The following is a 20295-nucleotide window of genomic DNA, read 5'->3' on the forward strand; positions in this document are numbered from 1 at the left end:
TAGAGGACGACAGAAGAACTAAAACTCCGCCATCTCCCCAAACAGCCTCGCCCACCCAGCACAGGTTATTATATAGCAAAGACGTAGAGATAGAAAGAGGTTCCTACAAAGCACATAGGTACGAGGAAGAAATATTTAATTTCTCCAACGTCCCAAGCTTGTTATCAAAACCATTTCCAGGGTGCATAGAAACCTGACAAAATACCTAAAAAACACGACTTAACAGGAAAACAATGTAGTCTGTGAAGAGAAAGTGCAATGCAGCATGGTCAAGCGGCGACCTTACAGCTCCACACTTATAGGCTATGTGGAATTACACTTTCCTGAGAAAACAGCGCATTGCTGAACCCTGTGAAAGTTATCTCTAATGACATGTGGTAGCGTTTATGCTTCGGTCTCCGCAGGGGTGAATAGATTCCTGGTGAGTCCTGTCATAATAAAGTGAATTACAGGGCAGAGATAATCTCGGGACGGTAACATTGTATCAGTACCTGCATTTATTCTGTATGTGTAAGTGAAATAAAAAGTATCAGCAGTCACACGACTGTAAGGACTGTGACGGCTGTATGTAGATGGATCTATAGTACACACCACAGCACAGTATGATATATAGTACACACCACAGGACAGTATGATATATAGTACACACCACAGGACAGTATGATATATAGTACATACCACAGCACAGTATGATATATAGTACACACCACGGGACAGTATGATATATAGTACACACCACAGGACAGTATGATATATAGTACACACCACAGGACAGTATGATATATAGTACACACCACAGCACAGTATGATATATAGTACACACCACGGGACAGTATGATATATAGTACACACCACAGGACAGTATGATATATAGTACGTACCACAGGACAGTATGATATATAGTACACACCACAGGACAGTATGATATATAGTACACACCACAGCACAGTATGATATATAGTACATACCACGGGAGAGTATGATATATAGTACACACCACAGGACAGTATAATATATAGTACACACCACAGGACAGTATGATATATAGTACACACCACAGGACAGTATGATATATAGTACACACCACAGGACAGTATGATATATAGTACGTACCACAGGACAGTATGATATATAGTACGTACCACAGGACAGTATGATATATAGTACGTACCACAGGACAGTATGATATATAGTACGTACCACAGGACAGTATGATATATAGTACGTACCACAGGACAGTATGATATATAGTACGTACCACAGGACAGTATGATATATAGTACGTACCACAGGACAGTATGATATATAGTACGTACCACAGGACAGTATGATATATAGTACGTACCACAGGACAGTATGATATATAGTACGTACCACAGGACAGTATGATATATAGTACGTACCACAGGACAGTATGATATATAGTACGTACCACAGGACAGTATGATATATAGTACGTACCACAGGACAGTATGATATATAGTACGTACCACAGGACAGTATGATATATAGTACGTACCACAGGACAGTATGATATATAGTACATACCACAGGACAGTATGATATATAGTACATACCACAGGACAGTATGATATATAGTACACACCACAGGACAGTATGATATATAGTACATACCACAGGACAGTATGATATATAGTACATACCACAGGACAGTATGATATATAGTACGTACCACAGGACAGTATGATATATAGTACGTACCACAGGACAGTATGATATATAGTACGTACCACAGGACAGTATGATATATGGTACGTACCACAGGACAGTATGATATATAGTACACACCACAGGACAGTATGATATATAGTACATACCACAGGACAGTATGATATATAGTACATACCACAGGACAGTATGATATATAGTACACACCACAGGACAGTATGATATATAGTACATACCACAGGACAGTATGATATATAGTACATACCACAGGACAGTATGATATATAGTACACACCACAGGACAGTATGATATATAGTACACACCACAGGACAGTATGATATATAGTACACACCACAGGACAGTATGATATATAGTACACACCACAGGACAGTATGATATATAGTACACACCACGGGACAGTATGATATATAGTACATACCACAGGACAGTATGATATATAGTACATACCACAGGACAGTATGATATATAGTACACACCACAGGACAGTATGATATATAGTACATACCACAGGACAGTATGATATATAGTACATACCACAGGACAGTATGATATATAGTACACACCACAGGACAGTATGATATATAGTACATACCACAGGACAGTATGGTATATAGTACATACCACAGGACAGTATGATATATAGTACGTACCACAGGACAGTATGATATATAGTACGTACCACAGGACAGTATGATATATGGTACGTACCACAGGACAGTATGATATATAGTACACACCACAGGACAGTATGATATATAGTACATACCACAGGACAGTATGATATATAGTACATACCACAGGACAGTATGATATATAGTACACACCACAGGACAGTATGATATATAGTACATACCACAGGACAGTATGATATATAGTACACACCACAGGACAGTATGATATATAGTACACACCACAGGACAGTATGATATATAGTACACACCACGGGACAGTATGATATATAGTACACACCACAGGACAGTATGATATATAGTACATACCACAGGACAGTATGATATATAGTACACACCACAGGACAGTATGATATATGGTACGTACCACAGGACAGTATGATATATAGTACACAGCACAGGACAGTATGGTATATAGTACATACCACAGGACAGTATGGTATATAGTACACACCACAGGACAGTATGATATATAGTACATACCACAGGACAGTATGATATATAGTACATACCACAGGACAGTATGATATATAGTACACACCACAGGACAGTATGATATATAGTACATACCACAGGACAGTATGATATATAGTACATACCACAGGACAGTATGATATATAGTACACACCACAGGACAGTATGATATATAGTACACACCACAGGACAGTATAATATATAGTACATACCACAGGACAGTATGATATATAGTACATACCACAGCACAGTATGATATATAGTACATACCACAGGACAGTATGGTATATAGTACATACCACAGGACAGTATGGTATATAGTACGTACCACAGGACAGTATGATATATAGTACATACCACAGGACAGTATGATATATAGTACATACCACAGGACAGTATGATATATAGTACATACCACAGGACAGTATGATATATAGTACACACCACAGGACAGTATAATATATAGTACATACCACAGGACAGTAGGATATATAGTACATACCATAGGACAGTATGATATATAGTACATACCACAGGACAGTATGATATGTAGTACACACCACAGGACAGTATGGTATATAGTACATACCAGAGGACAGTATGGTATATAGTACATACCACAGGACAGTATGGTATATAGTACATACCACAGGACAGTATGGTATATAGTACATACCACAGGACAGTATGATATATAGTACATACCACAGGACAGTATGATATATAGTACACACCACAGGACAGTATGATATATAGTACATACCACAGGACAGTATGATATATAGTACACACCACAGGACAGTAGGATATATAGTACATACCATAGGACAGTATGATATATAGTACACACCACAGGACAGTATGATATATAGTACATACCACAGGACAGTATGATATATAGTACACACCACAGGACAGTAGGATATATAGTACATACCACAGGACAGTATGATATATAGTACGTACCACAGGACAGTATGATATATAGTACATACCACAGGACAGTATGATATATAGTACACACCACAGGACAGTAGGATATATAGTACATACCATAGGACAGTATGATATATAGTACATACCACAGGACAGTATGATATATAGTACATACCACAGGACAGTATGATATATAGTACACACCACAGGACAGTAGGATATATAGTACACACCACAGGACAGTATGATATATAGTACACACCACAGGACAGTAGGATATATAGTACATACCACAGGACAGTATGATATATAGTACATACCACAGGACAGTATGATATATAGTACATACCACAGGACAGTATGATATATAGTACACACCACAGGACAGTAGGATATATAGTACATACCACAGGACAGTATGATATATAGTACATACCACAGGACAGTATGATATATAGTACATACCACAGGACAGTATGATATATAGTACACACCACAGGACAGTAGGATATATAGTACATACCATAGGACAGTATGATATATAGTACATACCACAGGACAGTATGATATATAGTACATACCACAGGACAGTATGATATATAGTACACACCACAGGACAGTATGATATATAGTACACACCACAGGACAGTATGATATATAGTACACACCACAGGACAGTAGGATATATAGTACATACCACAGGACAGTATGATATATAGTACACACCACAGGACAGTATGATATATAGTACATACCACAGGACAGTATGATATATAGTACATACCACAGGACAGTATGATATATAGTACATACCACAGGACAATATGATATATAGTACACACCACAGGACAGGATATATAGTACATACCATAGGACAGTATGATATATAGTACATACCACAGGACAGTATGATATGTAGTACATACCATGCTGCTTGCTGGGCTCCTGCCGTGTTAAAGCTTTTCAGTAGCACAAAGACATCGCTGCTGATCTTCTGTGCATCATAGCGGGCGAGGGCACAACATCGGGACATGCTGCTTGACCGGGGGTCTCCCTGGCGGTGTAAGCCCACTGTCAGCTGCTTGGCCACTCTGTGGTTCTGTGTAGGAGGATCACACACTGATATTGTTGGACATACGGAGGTGATGTGATACAACTTACTGTACACATACAGGGTCTGGGGTCCTCACCGTGTCTCTGTCCTTCTGTAGTCTCTCCTCCAGCTCCAGGCACAGCTGTAAGAGCCAGTACTGCACCTGTAGAAATGAGGAGCCTGGTATTATATGGGCAGTACGCAGAGGGCAGTACTGCGTAGGATCGGGGGCCACACGCTGGTGATATTTTCCACGTGAGATGAATATAGATCGATATTACCCGCTGCTACCGGTGTTCATCTACCAGATATCAGTGTCCGAGTCGTGTTTCTACCATCTGATGCTGGGACTTGTAGTGTTATATCTATGCCGTATACAGATGCTGTATACATTAATGGCTTCCGGCTACATCGATGCTGTTTATTATTGTTGATTTGTTTTTGCATGTTTATTTGTTTTGTTAATGTTCCTCATTTAAAAAAAAAACCAAAACATTTTTTATCAAATATTTCTAAAAAAAACCAACACCAGCTCTAGGTGCGTTCACATAAACTCTGCCTTATTAATGTGAATATTAGAACATATATAAGGATTAACTACTTAGTGCCGTTTCTGCAATTGCCCCTTTAGTTGGGCTGTTTTAAACATACAGAACCCCCCCCCTCCTCCACAGGAGACAGAATGATTAATTACTGGTCTATCCTACGTCTTTTCTAGGGCTGAGAGCAAAGAGCCTGAACGCTCCTTTCTATTCAGTTATATATTTCTCTACCTCAATATGACTCAAATGCGAAGTTATCTGATGGTTCAAACATTAAACACAAAAAGCGCTTTGCTGAGGGTCACACATCCCACATGGACACCATGACTGGCCCCAGCAGACTGACTGATGCCACAGACATTATTCTATTCCTCTCTTCTAGGACACAACCTAGCGATCTGCAATGTACAGAGAGGGTATTGAGATTATAACATGAACTGATGAACTGATGAAAGGAGCCGTTGGAAGGTGTCCAGACGGCACGGATAGACCCACCTGATCCCGAGTGCACAGCGCCGTCTTCCCAGGAAAGTTCTTACTGCAGCCAATTGATTTGGGTAACTGTCTGGGCTTCACGGGTTCATCCTCAATACCGCGGCACAGGGCGAAGAGCCAGGAGCTACACAACACAACACAGACTGAAACATATTTGTGTGTAGACTATCTGGATGTTCGTCACTGTACTAGTGAGACAACAAAGAGTTGGGAAGTAACAACACACCGGAATAGAATAACTTCTGTAATTGTGCACAAATGTCTCTCTCTGGAGGTGCTTATGGAGCTTCCCTCTATGACAGATCACCGGTATCTGATTCCATGACTCTCACAGACATACAGAGCAAGGAAATAAATGAGAGATTCTCCTAACAACAGAGAGATTCCAGCTGGATTCACGACCACCTGCTGGTATACTTAGGTTCCTTATGATTGTATACTGTGGTCCGATTGCTGAGAGACTGAATCTGTGCAATTCGGCCTTGTCAACAACTTGGCCAAGCTAAAGACCCATTTGTGGATGGCTTAACTCTGACTTGTCATATTTACAAGGAGGCATGAGTGAAGGCAGATGTCTTATCATGAAAGCACACATGCAGAACACAGACAGCAACCGATGTTACTTACCCCGTTTTCTCCCCAAAGTGGCTCTGGAGATAGGATTCGCTGAACTGGGTGAGCTGACCCATATATTCCACACCTAGGATCTCTTTGATTGATGACCCAAGTTTGCCTCCAAGATGCCGACTAAGAGAAGAGACTGTTAGGCATCTCAGTTGCGTTGTACACTCCACAGCAACAGTTTAGACAGAATTGCTTCTTAGACAAATATAATAAAAAATAAAAGATTCTATAATTTCATCTCCAAGACTTCTCTTGTGCTGCGCCACTTATCTGGAACTCACCCCCTCTCTCTACCTCTCTCCAAGACTTCCAGCAGGTTCTAAAAAACTAATTATGCTCACAAACAGGAGCCTCTTCCCTTGTGTCCACTACCGTTACCACCAGAGCCGTTCCTCCTGTTTGCTGCGCACAGGGTACAGGTTCAGCTGTATTCTCTATTACAAAGGATTGATGTGACTGGGTATAGGAAGTGACAGGCTGGTCTCTTATGTGTTGGATTGGGCGGCACAGGAACGGTGGGATAGGCACATTGGTAATGATAGTTTTATGCTGGCAAAACCATGTGTGAGATTAGGATCTTCTCACTTTACGTCAGGTCAACGGAGACCTCAGCCCCCAGCCTTTGTACACAGCATAAATAGAGAGCACTTGTATACTATCACTTCAGGACTTACATTTTGCCGATGGGCAGCTGGTTGAACAACTCCGTCACTGAGCCCTGGGACAAGATGGTTTGACGGTTTGGTTTATTTAACCCGCACGCCAATTTAGCCAGTATCTAGATTGGAGAAGAGGACACCGGGAAACAGTGGTTATTCTAACAGTGAATACTAGGTTCTTTAACTCTAGTAAACCCAGTGTATTATATCTAGAAGGAAACAATGAGCATGCATAATGATAAAAGAAACACTATGGCAGCCTAAAACCACCGTACTTAGAATGTCAGGACACGCTGCGTTCCTGTATATTATTTACAGTCATGGTTATATATAAATCTTTGGTGTAAAGTCTCTCCTGCCGGTACACACCTTGTTGTACGAGATCCCAGCAGAGCACTGGAAGCTGGTCTCCTCCTCTATGGCTGATCTCATCTCCTCCACAATCATGGCTCCCACAGTCAGCTGGAGCTCTGGGCTCTGAGGGTCCCCGGTAGGGAGTGAAGACAGCCACTGCGCGACCCCTAGCTGACGCAGCTCCTCTGAGGGACAGGACACAAAATCCCAGATCATGAGTTCAATAGAATTTAATATATCTATATCCAGTAACTGCCGAACTGACTGTCCCTTATACCCCAGCGGACTGGAGGGGTAAGGCTACCAGTAGGTATGCTGACGAGGGTGAAGGTCACCTCTATTCCCCTCCCCACGACTAACAGAACGGTCCCCCCACCCGCACTCTCAACGTTGATTCTTCCAGGATCCACAACCTGAGATTACACAAATGTAAACGGAGCTGAGGGTGCCTCTGACCAGACAAGGCCATGGCTCCCCGTTATTAACTAGATGGATGACGGTGATACAATGGGGAGAGTCACCTTTTGTTAGGTCCGTGCTGTTCTGTTCAGCTGATGGGTGAAGGTGAGGATAACCCTGCACATATGTGGTCTTCAGCAAAGTCTCTGATACAGGCCTGGCCGCCATCTCTCGTAGCCGTTTCTGCACAGAGTCAGTCAGGTCGATATAGGCCTCATCAATGCTGGCTCTCTCTACCACTGCAAATCGAGACATGACCTCCATAACTTCCACACTTGCCTCCCGATACCTGCAAGTGTCGTCATACATCTCATGTAACAGACGTACCCATAATAAGTGACATGTCCTACATATAGTCATACACACCTGCTCCCATTTCATGAGTTCTCAGAGTAACAGACATGTTGACAAATGCTACCTAAATTCTGATGTCCCAATAGCCATATTTGTGGACAGTATTAACAATCAGACATCTAGGGGATGTAAACTGGCTGAATGACTCAGGGGAAAGTTAGTCAGAGACAAATCAGCCAAACACCTCTGGAAGAATTTCTAGAACATTTAACTTATAAATCTGGGTGGTCTACTAACACTCACTTGGAGAGGTCAGCCTTCCCATGCGCCTCACTGACTCGGGCCAGCTGCAGATCGGCACATAGCTTCTTGGCATCATTGGCAAACATGTTCCGAGTCACCCCAAAAGCTCGGGCTTCATAGCTAACAGCTATAATTCTGCATGACAGAATAGACGACACAGCAGTATTATATCACTCTAGAGAAAGAACATACTCCCACCCAGTCACAGCAATACTACATCGCTCTACAGCATGTCAAAGCTATCTCCCTCCAGACTCAGTGATGTACATTACTCTACAGCAAGGAGAACAGAGTTATCCCAAGTAACGACCGGTGAGACAGCAAAGCTCTAATCAACCCAAGTAACGACCATTGAGACATAGAAACATAGAATTTGCATGGCAGATGAGAACTGCTTGACCCATCTAGTTTGTCCAATTTTTAACCTATGGTAATCCCAAACCCTGTTTGATCCTTTATTCTTTGTAAGGATAACCTTATGTCTATTCCAAGCATGTTCAATTGTTTTTAGCCTCTACCACCTCTGAAGGGAGGCTATTCCACTTATCCACTACCCGTTCTGTGAAGTAGTTTTTCCTCACATTTCCTCTGAACCTACTTCCCCCAGTGTCAGTACATGTCCTCGTGTTCTAATACTTCTCTTCCCCCCAGTGTCAGTACATGTCCTCGTGTTCTAATACTTCTCTTCCCCCCAGTGTCAGTACATGTCCTCATGGTCTAATACTTCTCTTCCCCCCAGTGTCAGTGCATGTCCTCGTGTTCTAGTACTTCTCTTCCCTCCAGTGTCAGTACATGTCCTCATGGTCTAATACTTCTCTTCCCCCCAGTGTCAGTACATGTCCTCGTGTTCTAATACTTCTCTTCTCTTCCCCCCACTGTCAGTACATGTCCTCGTGTTCTAATACTTCTCTTCTCTTCCCCCCCAGTGTCAGTACATGTCCTCGTGTTCTAATACTTCTCTTCTCTTCCCCCCAGTGTCAGTACATGTCCTCGTGTTCTAGTACTTCTCTTCCCCCCCAGTGTCAGTACATGTCCTCGTGTTCTAATACTTCTCTTCTCTTCCCCCCAGTGTCAGTACATGTCCTCGTGTTCTAATACTTCTCTTCTCTTCCCCCCAGTGTCAGTACATGTCCTCGTGTTCTAATACTTCTCTTCTCTTCCCCCCAGTGTCAGTACATGTCCTCGTGTTCTAATACTTCTCTTCTCTTCCCCCCAGTGTCAGTACATGTCCTCATGTTCTAATACTTCTCTTCCCCCCAGTGTCAGTACATGTCCTCGTGTTCTAATACTTCTCTTCCCCCCAGTGTCAGTACATGTCCTCGTGTTCTAATACTTCTCTTCTCCCCAGTGTCAGTACATGTCCTCATGTTCTAATACTTCTCTTCCCCCCCAGTGTCAGTACATGTCCTCGTGTTCTAGTACTTCTCTTCCCTCCAGTGTCAGTACATGTCCTCGTGTTCTAACACTACTCTTCCCCCCAGTGTCAGTGCATGTCCTCGTGTTCTAATACTTCTCTTCCCTCCAGTGTCAGTACATGTCCTCGTGTTCTAATACTTCTCTTCCCCCCAGTGTCAGTACATGTCCTCGTGTTCTAATACTTCTCTTCCTCCCAGTGTCAGTACATGTCCTCGTGTTCTAATACTTCTCTTCCCCCCAGTGTCAGTACATGTCCTCGTGTTCTAATACTTCTCTTCCCCCCCAGTGTCAGTACATGTCCTCGTGTTCTAATACTTCTCTTCCCCCCCAGTGTCAGTACATGTCCTCGTGTTCTAATACTTCTCTTCCCTCCAGTGTCAGTACATGTCCTCGTGTTCTAATACTTCTCTTCTCTTCCCCCCACTGTCAGTACATGTCCTCGTGTTCTAATACTTCTCTTCTCTTCCCCCCCAGTGTCAGTACATGTCCTCGTGTTCTAATACTTCTCTTCTCTTCCCCCCAGTGTCAGTACATGTCCTCGTGTTCTAGTACTTCTCTTCCCCCCCAGTGTCAGTACATGTCCTCGTGTTCTAATACTTCTCTTCTCTTCCCCCCAGTGTCAGTACATGTCCTCGTGTTCTAATACTTCTCTTCTCTTTTCCCCAGTGTCAGTACATGTCCTCGTGTTCTAATACTTCTCTTCTCTTCCCCCCAGTGTCAGTACATGTCCTCGTGTTCTAATACTTCTCTTCTCTTCCCCCCAGTGTCAGTACATGTCCTCGTGTTCTAATACTTCTCTTCTCTTCCCCCCAGTGTCAGTACATGTCCTCGTGTTCTAATACTTCTCTTCTCCCCAGTGTCAGTACATGTCCTCATGTTCTAATACTTCTCTTCCCCCCAGTGTCAGTACATGTCCTCGTGTTCTAATACTTCTCTTCCCCCCAGTGTCAGTACATGTCCTCGTGTTCTAATACTTCTCTTCTCCCCAGTGTCAGTACATGTCCTCATGTTCTAATACTTCTCTTCCCCCCCAGTGTCAGTACATGTCCTCGTGTTCTAGTACTTCTCTTCCCTCCAGTGTCAGTACATGTCCTCGTGTTCTAACACTACTCTTCCCCCCAGTGTCAGTGCATGTCCTCGTGTTCTAATACTTCTCTTCCCTCCAGTGTCAGTACATGTCCTCGTGTTCTAATACTTCTCTTCCCCCCAGTGTCAGTACATGTCCTCGTGTTCTAATACTTCTCTTCCTCCCAGTGTCAGTACATGTCCTCGTGTTCTAATACTTCTCTTCCCCCCAGTGTCAGTACATGTCCTCGTGTTCTAATACTTCTCTTCCCCCCCAGTGTCAGTACATGTCCTCGTGTTCTAATACTTCTCTTCCCCCCCAGTGTCAGTACATGTCCTCGTGTTCTAATACTTCTCTTCCCTCCAGTGTCAGTACATGTCCTCGTGTTCTAATACTACTCTTCCCCCCAGTGTCAGTGCATGTCCTCGTGTTCTAATACTACTCTTCCCCCCAGTGTCAGTGCATGTCCTCGTGTTCTAATACTTCTCTTCCCTCCAGTGTCAGTACATGTCCTCGTGTTCTAATACTTCTCTTCCCTCCAGTGTCAGTACATGTCCTCGTGTTCTAATACTACTCTTCCCCCCAGTGTCAGTGCATGTCCTCGTGTTCTAATACTACTCTTCCCCCCAGTGTCAGTACATGTCCTCGTGTTCTAGTACTTCTCTTCCCCCCAGTGTCAGTACATGTCCTCGTGTTCTAATACTTCTCTTCCCCCCAGTGTCAGTACATGTCCTCATGTTCTAATACTTCTCTTCCCCCCCCAGTGTCAGTACATGTCCTCGTGTTCTAGTACTTCTCTTCCCTCCAGTGTCAGTACATGTCCTCGTGTTCTAATACTTCTCTTCCCCCCAGTGTCAGTACATGTCCTCGTGTTCTAATACTTCTCTTCCCCCCAGTGTCAGTACATGTCCTCGTGTTCTAATACTTCTCTTCCCCCCAGTGTCAGTACATGTCCTCGTGTTCTAATACTTCTCTTCCCCCCAGTGTCAGTACATGTCCTCGTGTTCTAATACTTCTCTTCTCCCCAGTGTCAGTACATGTCCTTGTGTTCTAATACTTCTCTTCCCCTCCAGTGTCAGTACATGTCCTCGTGTTCTAATACTTCTCTTCCCCCCAGTGTCAGTACATGTCCTCGTGTTCTAATACTTCTCTTCCCCCCAGTGTCAGTACATGTCCTCGTGTTCTAATACTTCTCTTCCCCCCAGTGTCAGTACATGTCCTCGTGTTCTAATACTTCTCTTCTCCCCAGTGTCAGTACATGTCCTCATGTTCTAATACTTCTCTTCCCCCCCCCCAGTGTCAGTACATGTCCTCGTGTTCTAGTACTTCTCTTCCCTCCAGTGTCAGTACATGTCCTCGTGTTCTAATACTACTCTTCCCCCCAGTGTCAGTGCATGTCCTCGTGTTCTAATACTACTCTTCCCCCCAGTGTCAGTACATGTCCTCGTGTTCTAGTACTTCTCTTCCCCCCAGTGTCAGTACATGTCCTCGTGTTCTAATACTTCTCTTCCCCCCAGTGTCAGTACATGTCCTCGTGTTCTAATACTTCTCTTCCCCCCCCAGTGTCAGTACATGTCCTCATGTTCTAATACTTCTCTTCCCCCCCCAGTGTCAGTACATGTCCTCGTGTTCTAATACTTCTCTTCCCCCCAGTGTCAGTACATGTCCTCGTGTTCTAATACTTCTCTTCCCCCCAGTGTCAGTACATGTCCTCGTGTTCTAGTACTTCTCTTCCCCCCAGTGTCAGTACATGTCCTCGTGTTCTAATACTTCTCTTCCCCCCAGTGTCAGTACATGTCCTCATGTTCTAATACTTCTCTTCCCCCCCCAGTGTCAGTACATGTCCTCGTGTTCTAATACTTCTCTTCCCTCCAGTGTCAGTACATGTCCTCGTGTTCTAATACTTCTCTTCCCCCCAGTGTCAGTACATGTCCTCGTGTTCTAATACTTCTCTTCCCCCCAGTGTCAGTACATGTCCTCGTGTTCTAGTACTTCTCTTCCCTCCAGTGTCAGTACATGTCCTCGTGTTCTAATACTTCTCTTCTCCCCAGTGTCAGTACATGTCCTCGTGTTCTAGTACTTCTCTTCCCTCCAGTGTCAGTACATGTCCTCGTGTTCTAATACTACTCTTCCCCCCAGTGTCAGTGCATGTCCTCGTGTTCTAATACTACTCTTCCCCCCAGTGTCAGTACATGTCCTCGTGTTCTAGTACTTCTCTTCCCCCCAGTGTCAGTACATGTCCTCGTGTTCTAATACTTCTCTTCCCCCCAGTGTCAGTACATGTCCTCGTGTTCTAATACTTCTCTTCCCCCCAGTGTCAGTACATGTCCTCGTGTTCTAGTACTTCTCTTCCCCCCAGTGTCAGTACATGTCCTCGTGTTCTAATACTTCTCTTCCCCCCAGTGTCAGTACATGTCCTCGTGTTCTAATACTTCTCTTCCCCCCAGTGTCAGTACATGTCCTCATGTTCTAATACTTCTCTTCCCCCCCCAGTGTCAGTACATGTCCTCGTGTTCTAATACTTCTCTTCCCCCCAGTGTCAGTACATGTCCTCGTGTTCTAATACTTCTCTTCCCCCCAGTGTCAGTACATGTCCTCGTGTTCTAGTACTTCTCTTCCCCCCAGTGTCAGTACATGTCCTCGTGTTCTAATACTTCTCTTCCCCCCAGTGTCAGTACATGTCCTCATGTTCTAATACTTCTCTTCCCCCCAGTGTCAGTACATGTCCTCGTGTTCTAATACTTCTCTTCCCCCCAGTGTCAGTACATGTCCTCGTGTTCTAATACTTCTCTTCTCCCCAGTGTCAGTACATGTCCTCATGTTCTAATACTTCTCTTCCCCCCCAGTGTCAGTACATGTCCTCGTGTTCTAGTACTTCTCTTCCCTCCAGTGTCAGTACATGTCCTCGTGTTCTAACACTACTCTTCCCCCCAGTGTCAGTGCATGTCCTCGTGTTCTAATACTTCTCTTCCCTCCAGTGTCAGTACATGTCCTCGTGTTCTAATACTTCTCTTCCCCCCAGTGTCAGTACATGTCCTCGTGTTCTAATACTTCTCTTCCCCCCCAGTGTCAGTACATGTCCTCGTGTTCTAATACTTCTCTTCCCCCCCAGTGTCAGTACATGTCCTCGTGTTCTAATACTTCTCTTCCCTCCAGTGTCAGTACATGTCCTCGTGTTCTAATACTACTCTTCCCCCCAGTGTCAGTGCATGTCCTCGTGTTCTAATACTACTCTTCCCCCCAGTGTCAGTGCATGTCCTCGTGTTCTAATACTTCTCTTCCCTCCAGTGTCAGTACATGTCCTCGTGTTCTAATACTTCTCTTCCCTCCAGTGTCAGTACATGTCCTCGTGTTCTAATACTACTCTTCCCCCCAGTGTCAGTGCATGTCCTTGTGTTCTAATACTACTCTTCCCCCCAGTGTCAGTACATGTCCTCGTGTTCTAGTACTTCTCTTCCCCCCAGTGTCAGTACATGTCCTCGTGTTCTAATACTTCTCTTCCCCCCAGTGTCAGTACATGTCCTCATGTTCTAATACTTCTCTTCCCCCCCCAGTGTCAGTACATGTCCTCGTGTTCTAGTACTTCTCTTCCCTCCAGTGTCAGTACATGTCCTCGTGTTCTAATACTTCTCTTCCCCCCAGTGTCAGTACATGTCCTCGTGTTCTAGTACTTCTCTTCCCCCCAGTGTCAGTACATGTCCTCGTGTTCTAATACTTCTCTTCTCCCCAGTGTCAGTACATGTCCTTGTGTTCTAATACTTCTCTTCCCCTCCAGTGTCAGTACATGTCCTCGTGTTCTAATACTTCTCTTCCCCCCAGTGTCAGTACATGTCCTCGTGTTCTAATACTTCTCTTCCCCCCAGTGTCAGTACATGTCCTCGTGTTCTAATACTTCTCTTCCCCCCAGTGTCAGTACATGTCCTCGTGTTCTAATACTTCTCTTCCCCCCAGTGTCAGTACATGTCCTCGTGTTCTAATACTTCTCTTCCCCCCAGTGTCAGTACATGTCCTCGTGTTCTAATACTTCTCTTCTCCCCAGTGTCAGTACATGTCCTCATGTTCTAATACTTCTCTTCCCCCCCCCCAGTGTCAGTACATGTCCTCGTGTTCTAGTACTTCTCTTCCCTCCAGTGTCAGTACATGTCCTCGTGTTCTAATACTACTCTTCCCCCCAGTGTCAGTGCATGTCCTCGTGTTCTAATACTACTCTTCCCCCCAGTGTCAGTACATGTCCTCGTGTTCTAGTACTTCTCTTCCCCCCAGTGTCAGTACATGTCCTCGTGTTCTAATACTTCTCTTCCCCCCAGTGTCAGTACATGTCCTCATGTTCTAATACTTCTCTTCCCCCCCCAGTGTCAGTACATGTCCTCGTGTTCTAATACTTCTCTTCCCCCCAGTGTCAGTACATGTCCTCGTGTTCTAATACTTCTCTTCCCCCCAGTGTCAGTACATGTCCTCGTGTTCTAGTACTTCTCTTCCCCCCAGTGTCAGTACATGTCCTCGTGTTCTAATACTTCTCTTCCCCCCAGTGTCAGTACATGTCCTCATGTTCTAATACTTCTCTTCCCCCCCCAGTGTCAGTACATGTCCTCGTGTTCTAATACTTCTCTTCCCTCCAGTGTCAGTACATGTCCTCGTGTTCTAATACTTCTCTTCCCCCCAGTGTCAGTACATGTCCTCGTGTTCTAATACTTCTCTTCCCCCCAGTGTCAGTACATGTCCTCGTGTTCTAGTACTTCTCTTCCCTCCAGTGTCAGTACATGTCCTCGTGTTCTAATACTTCTCTTCTCCCCAGTGTCAGTACATGTCCTCGTGTTCTAGTACTTCTCTTCCCTCCAGTGTCAGTACATGTCCTCGTGTTCTAATACTACTCTTCCCCCCAGTGTCAGTGCATGTCCTCGTGTTCTAATACTACTCTTCCCCCCAGTGTCAGTACATGTCCTCGTGTTCTAGTACTTCTCTTCCCCCCAGTGTCAGTACATGTCCTCGTGTTCTAATACTTCTCTTCCCCCCCAGTGTCAGTACATGTCCTCGTGTTCTAATACTTCTCTTCCCCCCAGTGTCAGTACATGTCCTCGTGTTCTAGTACTTCTCTTCCCCCCAGTGTCAGTACATGTCCTCGTGTTCTAATACTTCTCTTCCCCCCAGTGTCAGTACATGTCCTCGTGTTCTAATACTTCTCTTCCCCCCAGTGTCAGTACATGTCCTCGTGTTCTAATACTTCTCTTCCCCCCAGTGTTAGTACATGTCCTCATGTTCTAATACTTCTCTTCCCCCCAGTGTCAGTACATGTCCTCGTGTTCTAATACTTCTCTTCCCCCCAGTGTCAGTACATGTCCTCGTGTTCTAATACTTCTCTTCCCCCCAGTGTCAGTACATGTCCTCCTGTTCTAATACTTCTCTTCCCCCCAGTGTCAGTACATGTCCTCGTGTTCTAATACTTCTCTTCCCCCCAGTGTCAGTACATGTCCTCCTGTTCTAATACTTCTCTTCCCCCCAGTGTCAGTACATGTCCTCGTGTTCTAATACTTCTCTTCCCCCCAGTGTCAGTACATGTCCTCGTGTTCTAATACTTCTCTTCCTTTGTAGAATGTTTCCCTCCTGCACCTTGTTATAACCCTGGATATATTTGAAAGTTTCTCTCATGTCCCCTCTTTCCCTTCTCTGCTCCTTACTATACATATTAAGATCTATTAGCCTTTCCAGGTAAGTTGTGTGCTGTAGGCCATGCACCATTCTTTGTACAGTCTGTAATGTATTTATATCCCTCTGGAGATACGGCTTCCAGAACTGAACACAGTATTCTAGATGAGGCCGTACCAATGACCTATACAGTGGTATTATTACTTCTTTCATCTGCTACTGATTCCTCTCCCTATACAACCAAGCATCTGACTTACCTTCCTCATTGCTTTGTTACATTACTTACCTGTCTTTAAGTCACCTGAAATAGTGACTCCTAGATCTCTTTCCTCCTCAGTAGTTTCCATTATAGTGCCATTAATTACTATATTTAATTAACCTTTGAGTGTTTGAGACCCAAGTGCATGATTTAGCATTTTTGGCATTAAACTGTAGTTGCCACTCTCTGGACCATTCCTCTAGTCTACCTAGATCATAAATCATTTGTTTTACCCCTCCTGGTGACTACCCTGTTGCATATCTTTGTGACATCTGCAGTAAGACATACTTTCCCTTCAATACTATTTGCAATGTCTCCAATAAAGATATTAAAAAACACTGTTCCAAGTACAGATCCTTGGGGTTCTCCACTGGTAACCTTTCCCTCCTGTGAATGTACTACATTTACTATAACTCTGTTTTCTATCCTGCAACCAGGACGGCAAAGCTCTAACCAACCCCAGCAACCAGGGAGAGACAGAACTTTCATAAACCCAACTAACAACCAGAGAACATTGCAATTCTGTGCCCTGTACAAAGGTGTGATCCTCAATGTGTCAGGAGACACTATAATGTCTGAACTATGTAACACCCATTACACAATACACAGGAACAACCCAATTGTTTTTGTCAGTAACCGGGCCCAGTATTAACACTTGTAGAGAATAAGGTCTAATTTAACAACTTGAGAAAAATGAAAAAAAAAAAAAAAACCTTTCACAAATGACAGATCTTTAACCTTTAAATAATTTTGATAAAACCTGATGCTAATTAGCTTTAATTTTTCCACTTTTTATCATCATCAACATTTATTTATATAGCGCCAGCAGATTCCACAGCGCTTTTATAGAATGACCCCCTAGAACATAATCCCACTGTCTCTGCAAGTGCCGGGTTCCTCTTACCCGCCTCCTTTCCAGGTTTTGTACTGCACCACAGCTACTGGCTTGTTCTTCAGCTCTGGCTTCAGCCTCTGCTCCACTTGCACATAGAAGCAATCCATATCCACCAGAGCAACCACGCGCTCCCGAGAGGAAGACAGAGTGTTGTCCTAAGGGATCAGGAGAACAGGAATCAGGATAAATGTGGACACTAATGAGAGGAGCATAGAGCCGCATTGTAATATTAATCAGATACTACTAGTCTCCTGGGTCCTAGACAGAGCTCTTGGAGGCCCATCCGTTTCCTCTGATCAGTTACAGATATTTGCTCAGAGAAGATGTGTCCCCGCCGTTGGGAACTACAGCAGCGACACGTCCGTTCCCGGTCCGGACAGACCGCTCCTTGTCTTAGGGCAAACCTCTACCTACGGCTTTCCCACCGCTACAAGTCTTCAGCCTTCGCATGTCTTGCCCATGCTCTGCTCCGTGGGAAGTCACGTCCGGCTTCCTGCATCATTTACCAACAATTAACAGCGGTTCTGAGCATGTGCAGAACCTTCCATTCATTCTGAAAGTTTCCCGCTGAGGTCATCAAGAAGCGCCTACAGGTACTATAAAAGAGGCCCTCTGTCTTGCAGGTATTGCTAGGTAATTGTGTTACTATCCAGCCTCGGTATCTGATACTTACTTCTGTGTTTGGACCTTGATTTTGGACCAGCTACTGTTTAGTCCATTGGAACTTCACTTACTGACATTGCTATACCGTGTACCGACCTGGCTCTGGACAATTGGACGCGTTACAGTTTAAACCCCTTGAAAGCCTCCTAACTGGTCTCCTGCTATATTGGAAACAGCTCTCCAGCAGCCACTGTCTGAACAGCTTCTTGGATCACGTCCCAGTCAGCTTCATCGGGAACTAATCTCTGGTCATCCTGCTTCCAGCCAGCAGAATCCATCCACTGGAGTAAGGCAATATAATTACTTTTCTTACTGTTAACTTAACAAGAGGTATCCAAGGTTCAGGCAGTAAATTGCAATGACTGAAGTCAGACTATAGCAGGCCGATGTGGAGGATGGCAGAAGGTAGTCCGTGGCTGCCGCTCCATGCACGGGAGTCATGTACACCCCACCCAGAGACATCATCCTGATGAAGGGGATGTTTATCACACAAAAAACTACTTACATTACGCGTAATGTGATATTCTTCCCAGATGTGCATGGAGAAGACATCAGGGCATTATCATCATTATACCACTCCCTGGAGAGCGCTCCATCTAACCAGGGTATATTGTAGTGTTTAATCAATGTAGGAGAATGGCAATCTCAACAAGACAAAGACCCAGTACCTAGAGTGGGATCAGGGAAAGCCTACAGGGAGTGGGACCAGTCCCCGCCTACAGGGGGCCCACACAGGATCCAGCACCCGCCTACAGGGGGCCCAGTCCCCGCCTACAGGGGGCCCACACAGGATCCAGCACCCGCCTACAGGGGGCCCAGTCCCCGCCTACAGGGGGCCCACACAGGATCCAGCACCCGCCTACAGGGGGCCCACACAGGATCCAGCACCCGCCTACAGGGGGCCCAGTCCCCGCCTACAGGGGGCAGTGGATCCAGCACCCGCCTACAGGGGGCCCAGTCCCCGCCTACAGGGGGCCCACACAGGATCCAGCACCCGCCTACAGGGGGCTGAACACGTCACAGCACAGCTGAAGTATTGAACATGTTAGTTCTAACAAACAGATAATATAATTCAAAATAAAGGGTGCATGTTTGTAGTAGATGCTGTACAACAGAGGTGCCTCCGCTCAGTACTCAAGAGGTACCAGCAGCTCATGTTTTCAGGATTTCTTTAATCATGCAATGTAAGTTCATCTATTTTCCTGGGTCAGTAATTATCCCACCTATTTCTACAGACAGAAATCCTGAAAACATGGCCTGTTGGTGGCACGTGAGGACTGGGTGGGTTTGGACTACAGTGAGGAGAAAGTGGGGACAGGGAAGTAGTCTGTGGGTCTAGGTGATGGGGAGGATAGAGAATAAGAGGTGCAGTCAGTGAGGACAGATGTTGAGGGGGGACAGTCAGTGAGGACAAATAATGGGGGGAAGGCTATATCATGGGGGTGCAGTCAGTGAGGACACAGATAATGGGGGGGATAGACAATGGGGGGAAGGCTATATCATGGGGGTGCAGTCAGACAATGGGGGGAAGGCTATATCATGGGGGTGCAGTCAGACAATGGGGGGAAGGCTATATCATGGGGGGACAGTCCAGGTCTCAGGGGTCTTCTTACCATCTGTCCAGCTTCCCGCCACACAGCTGACACAACGTGACGTCACGGCCGAGAGCGGCGCACGCGCAGAGAGTTGCGGCCGCAGCTCGTCAGTGCGCATGTGCGGGG

At 44.9% G+C, this 20295-nt stretch overlaps 1 protein-coding gene across 1 annotated transcript in view; it reads right to left on the bottom strand.

The window, feature by feature from the left end:
• The window catches only part of POLH (DNA polymerase eta), a 33802-nt gene extending 13533 nt beyond the window's left edge, over window positions 1-20269 (bottom strand). The window contains exons 1-10 of the mRNA XM_075204494.1: window positions 20188-20269; window positions 17921-18066; window positions 8633-8767; window positions 8098-8324; window positions 7592-7761; window positions 7238-7341; window positions 6567-6686; window positions 5940-6063; window positions 5000-5065; window positions 4736-4908 (exon numbers count right to left, since the gene is read on the bottom strand). Of these exons, the coding sequence (XP_075060595.1) occupies window positions 4736-4908; window positions 5000-5065; window positions 5940-6063; window positions 6567-6686; window positions 7238-7341; window positions 7592-7761; window positions 8098-8324; window positions 8633-8767; window positions 17921-18066; window positions 20188-20190 (1268 nt within the window). The 5' untranslated portion in view covers window positions 20191-20269. The remainder of the gene's footprint in view (window positions 1-4735; window positions 4909-4999; window positions 5066-5939; window positions 6064-6566; window positions 6687-7237; window positions 7342-7591; window positions 7762-8097; window positions 8325-8632; window positions 8768-17920; window positions 18067-20187) is intronic.
• Window positions 20270-20295: the final 26 nt, after the last annotated feature.

The sequence above is a fragment of the Mixophyes fleayi genome, chromosome 3 (genome assembly GCF_038048845.1).
Source record: "Mixophyes fleayi isolate aMixFle1 chromosome 3, aMixFle1.hap1, whole genome shotgun sequence".
Classification (NCBI taxonomy): Eukaryota; Metazoa; Chordata; class Amphibia; order Anura; family Limnodynastidae; genus Mixophyes; species Mixophyes fleayi.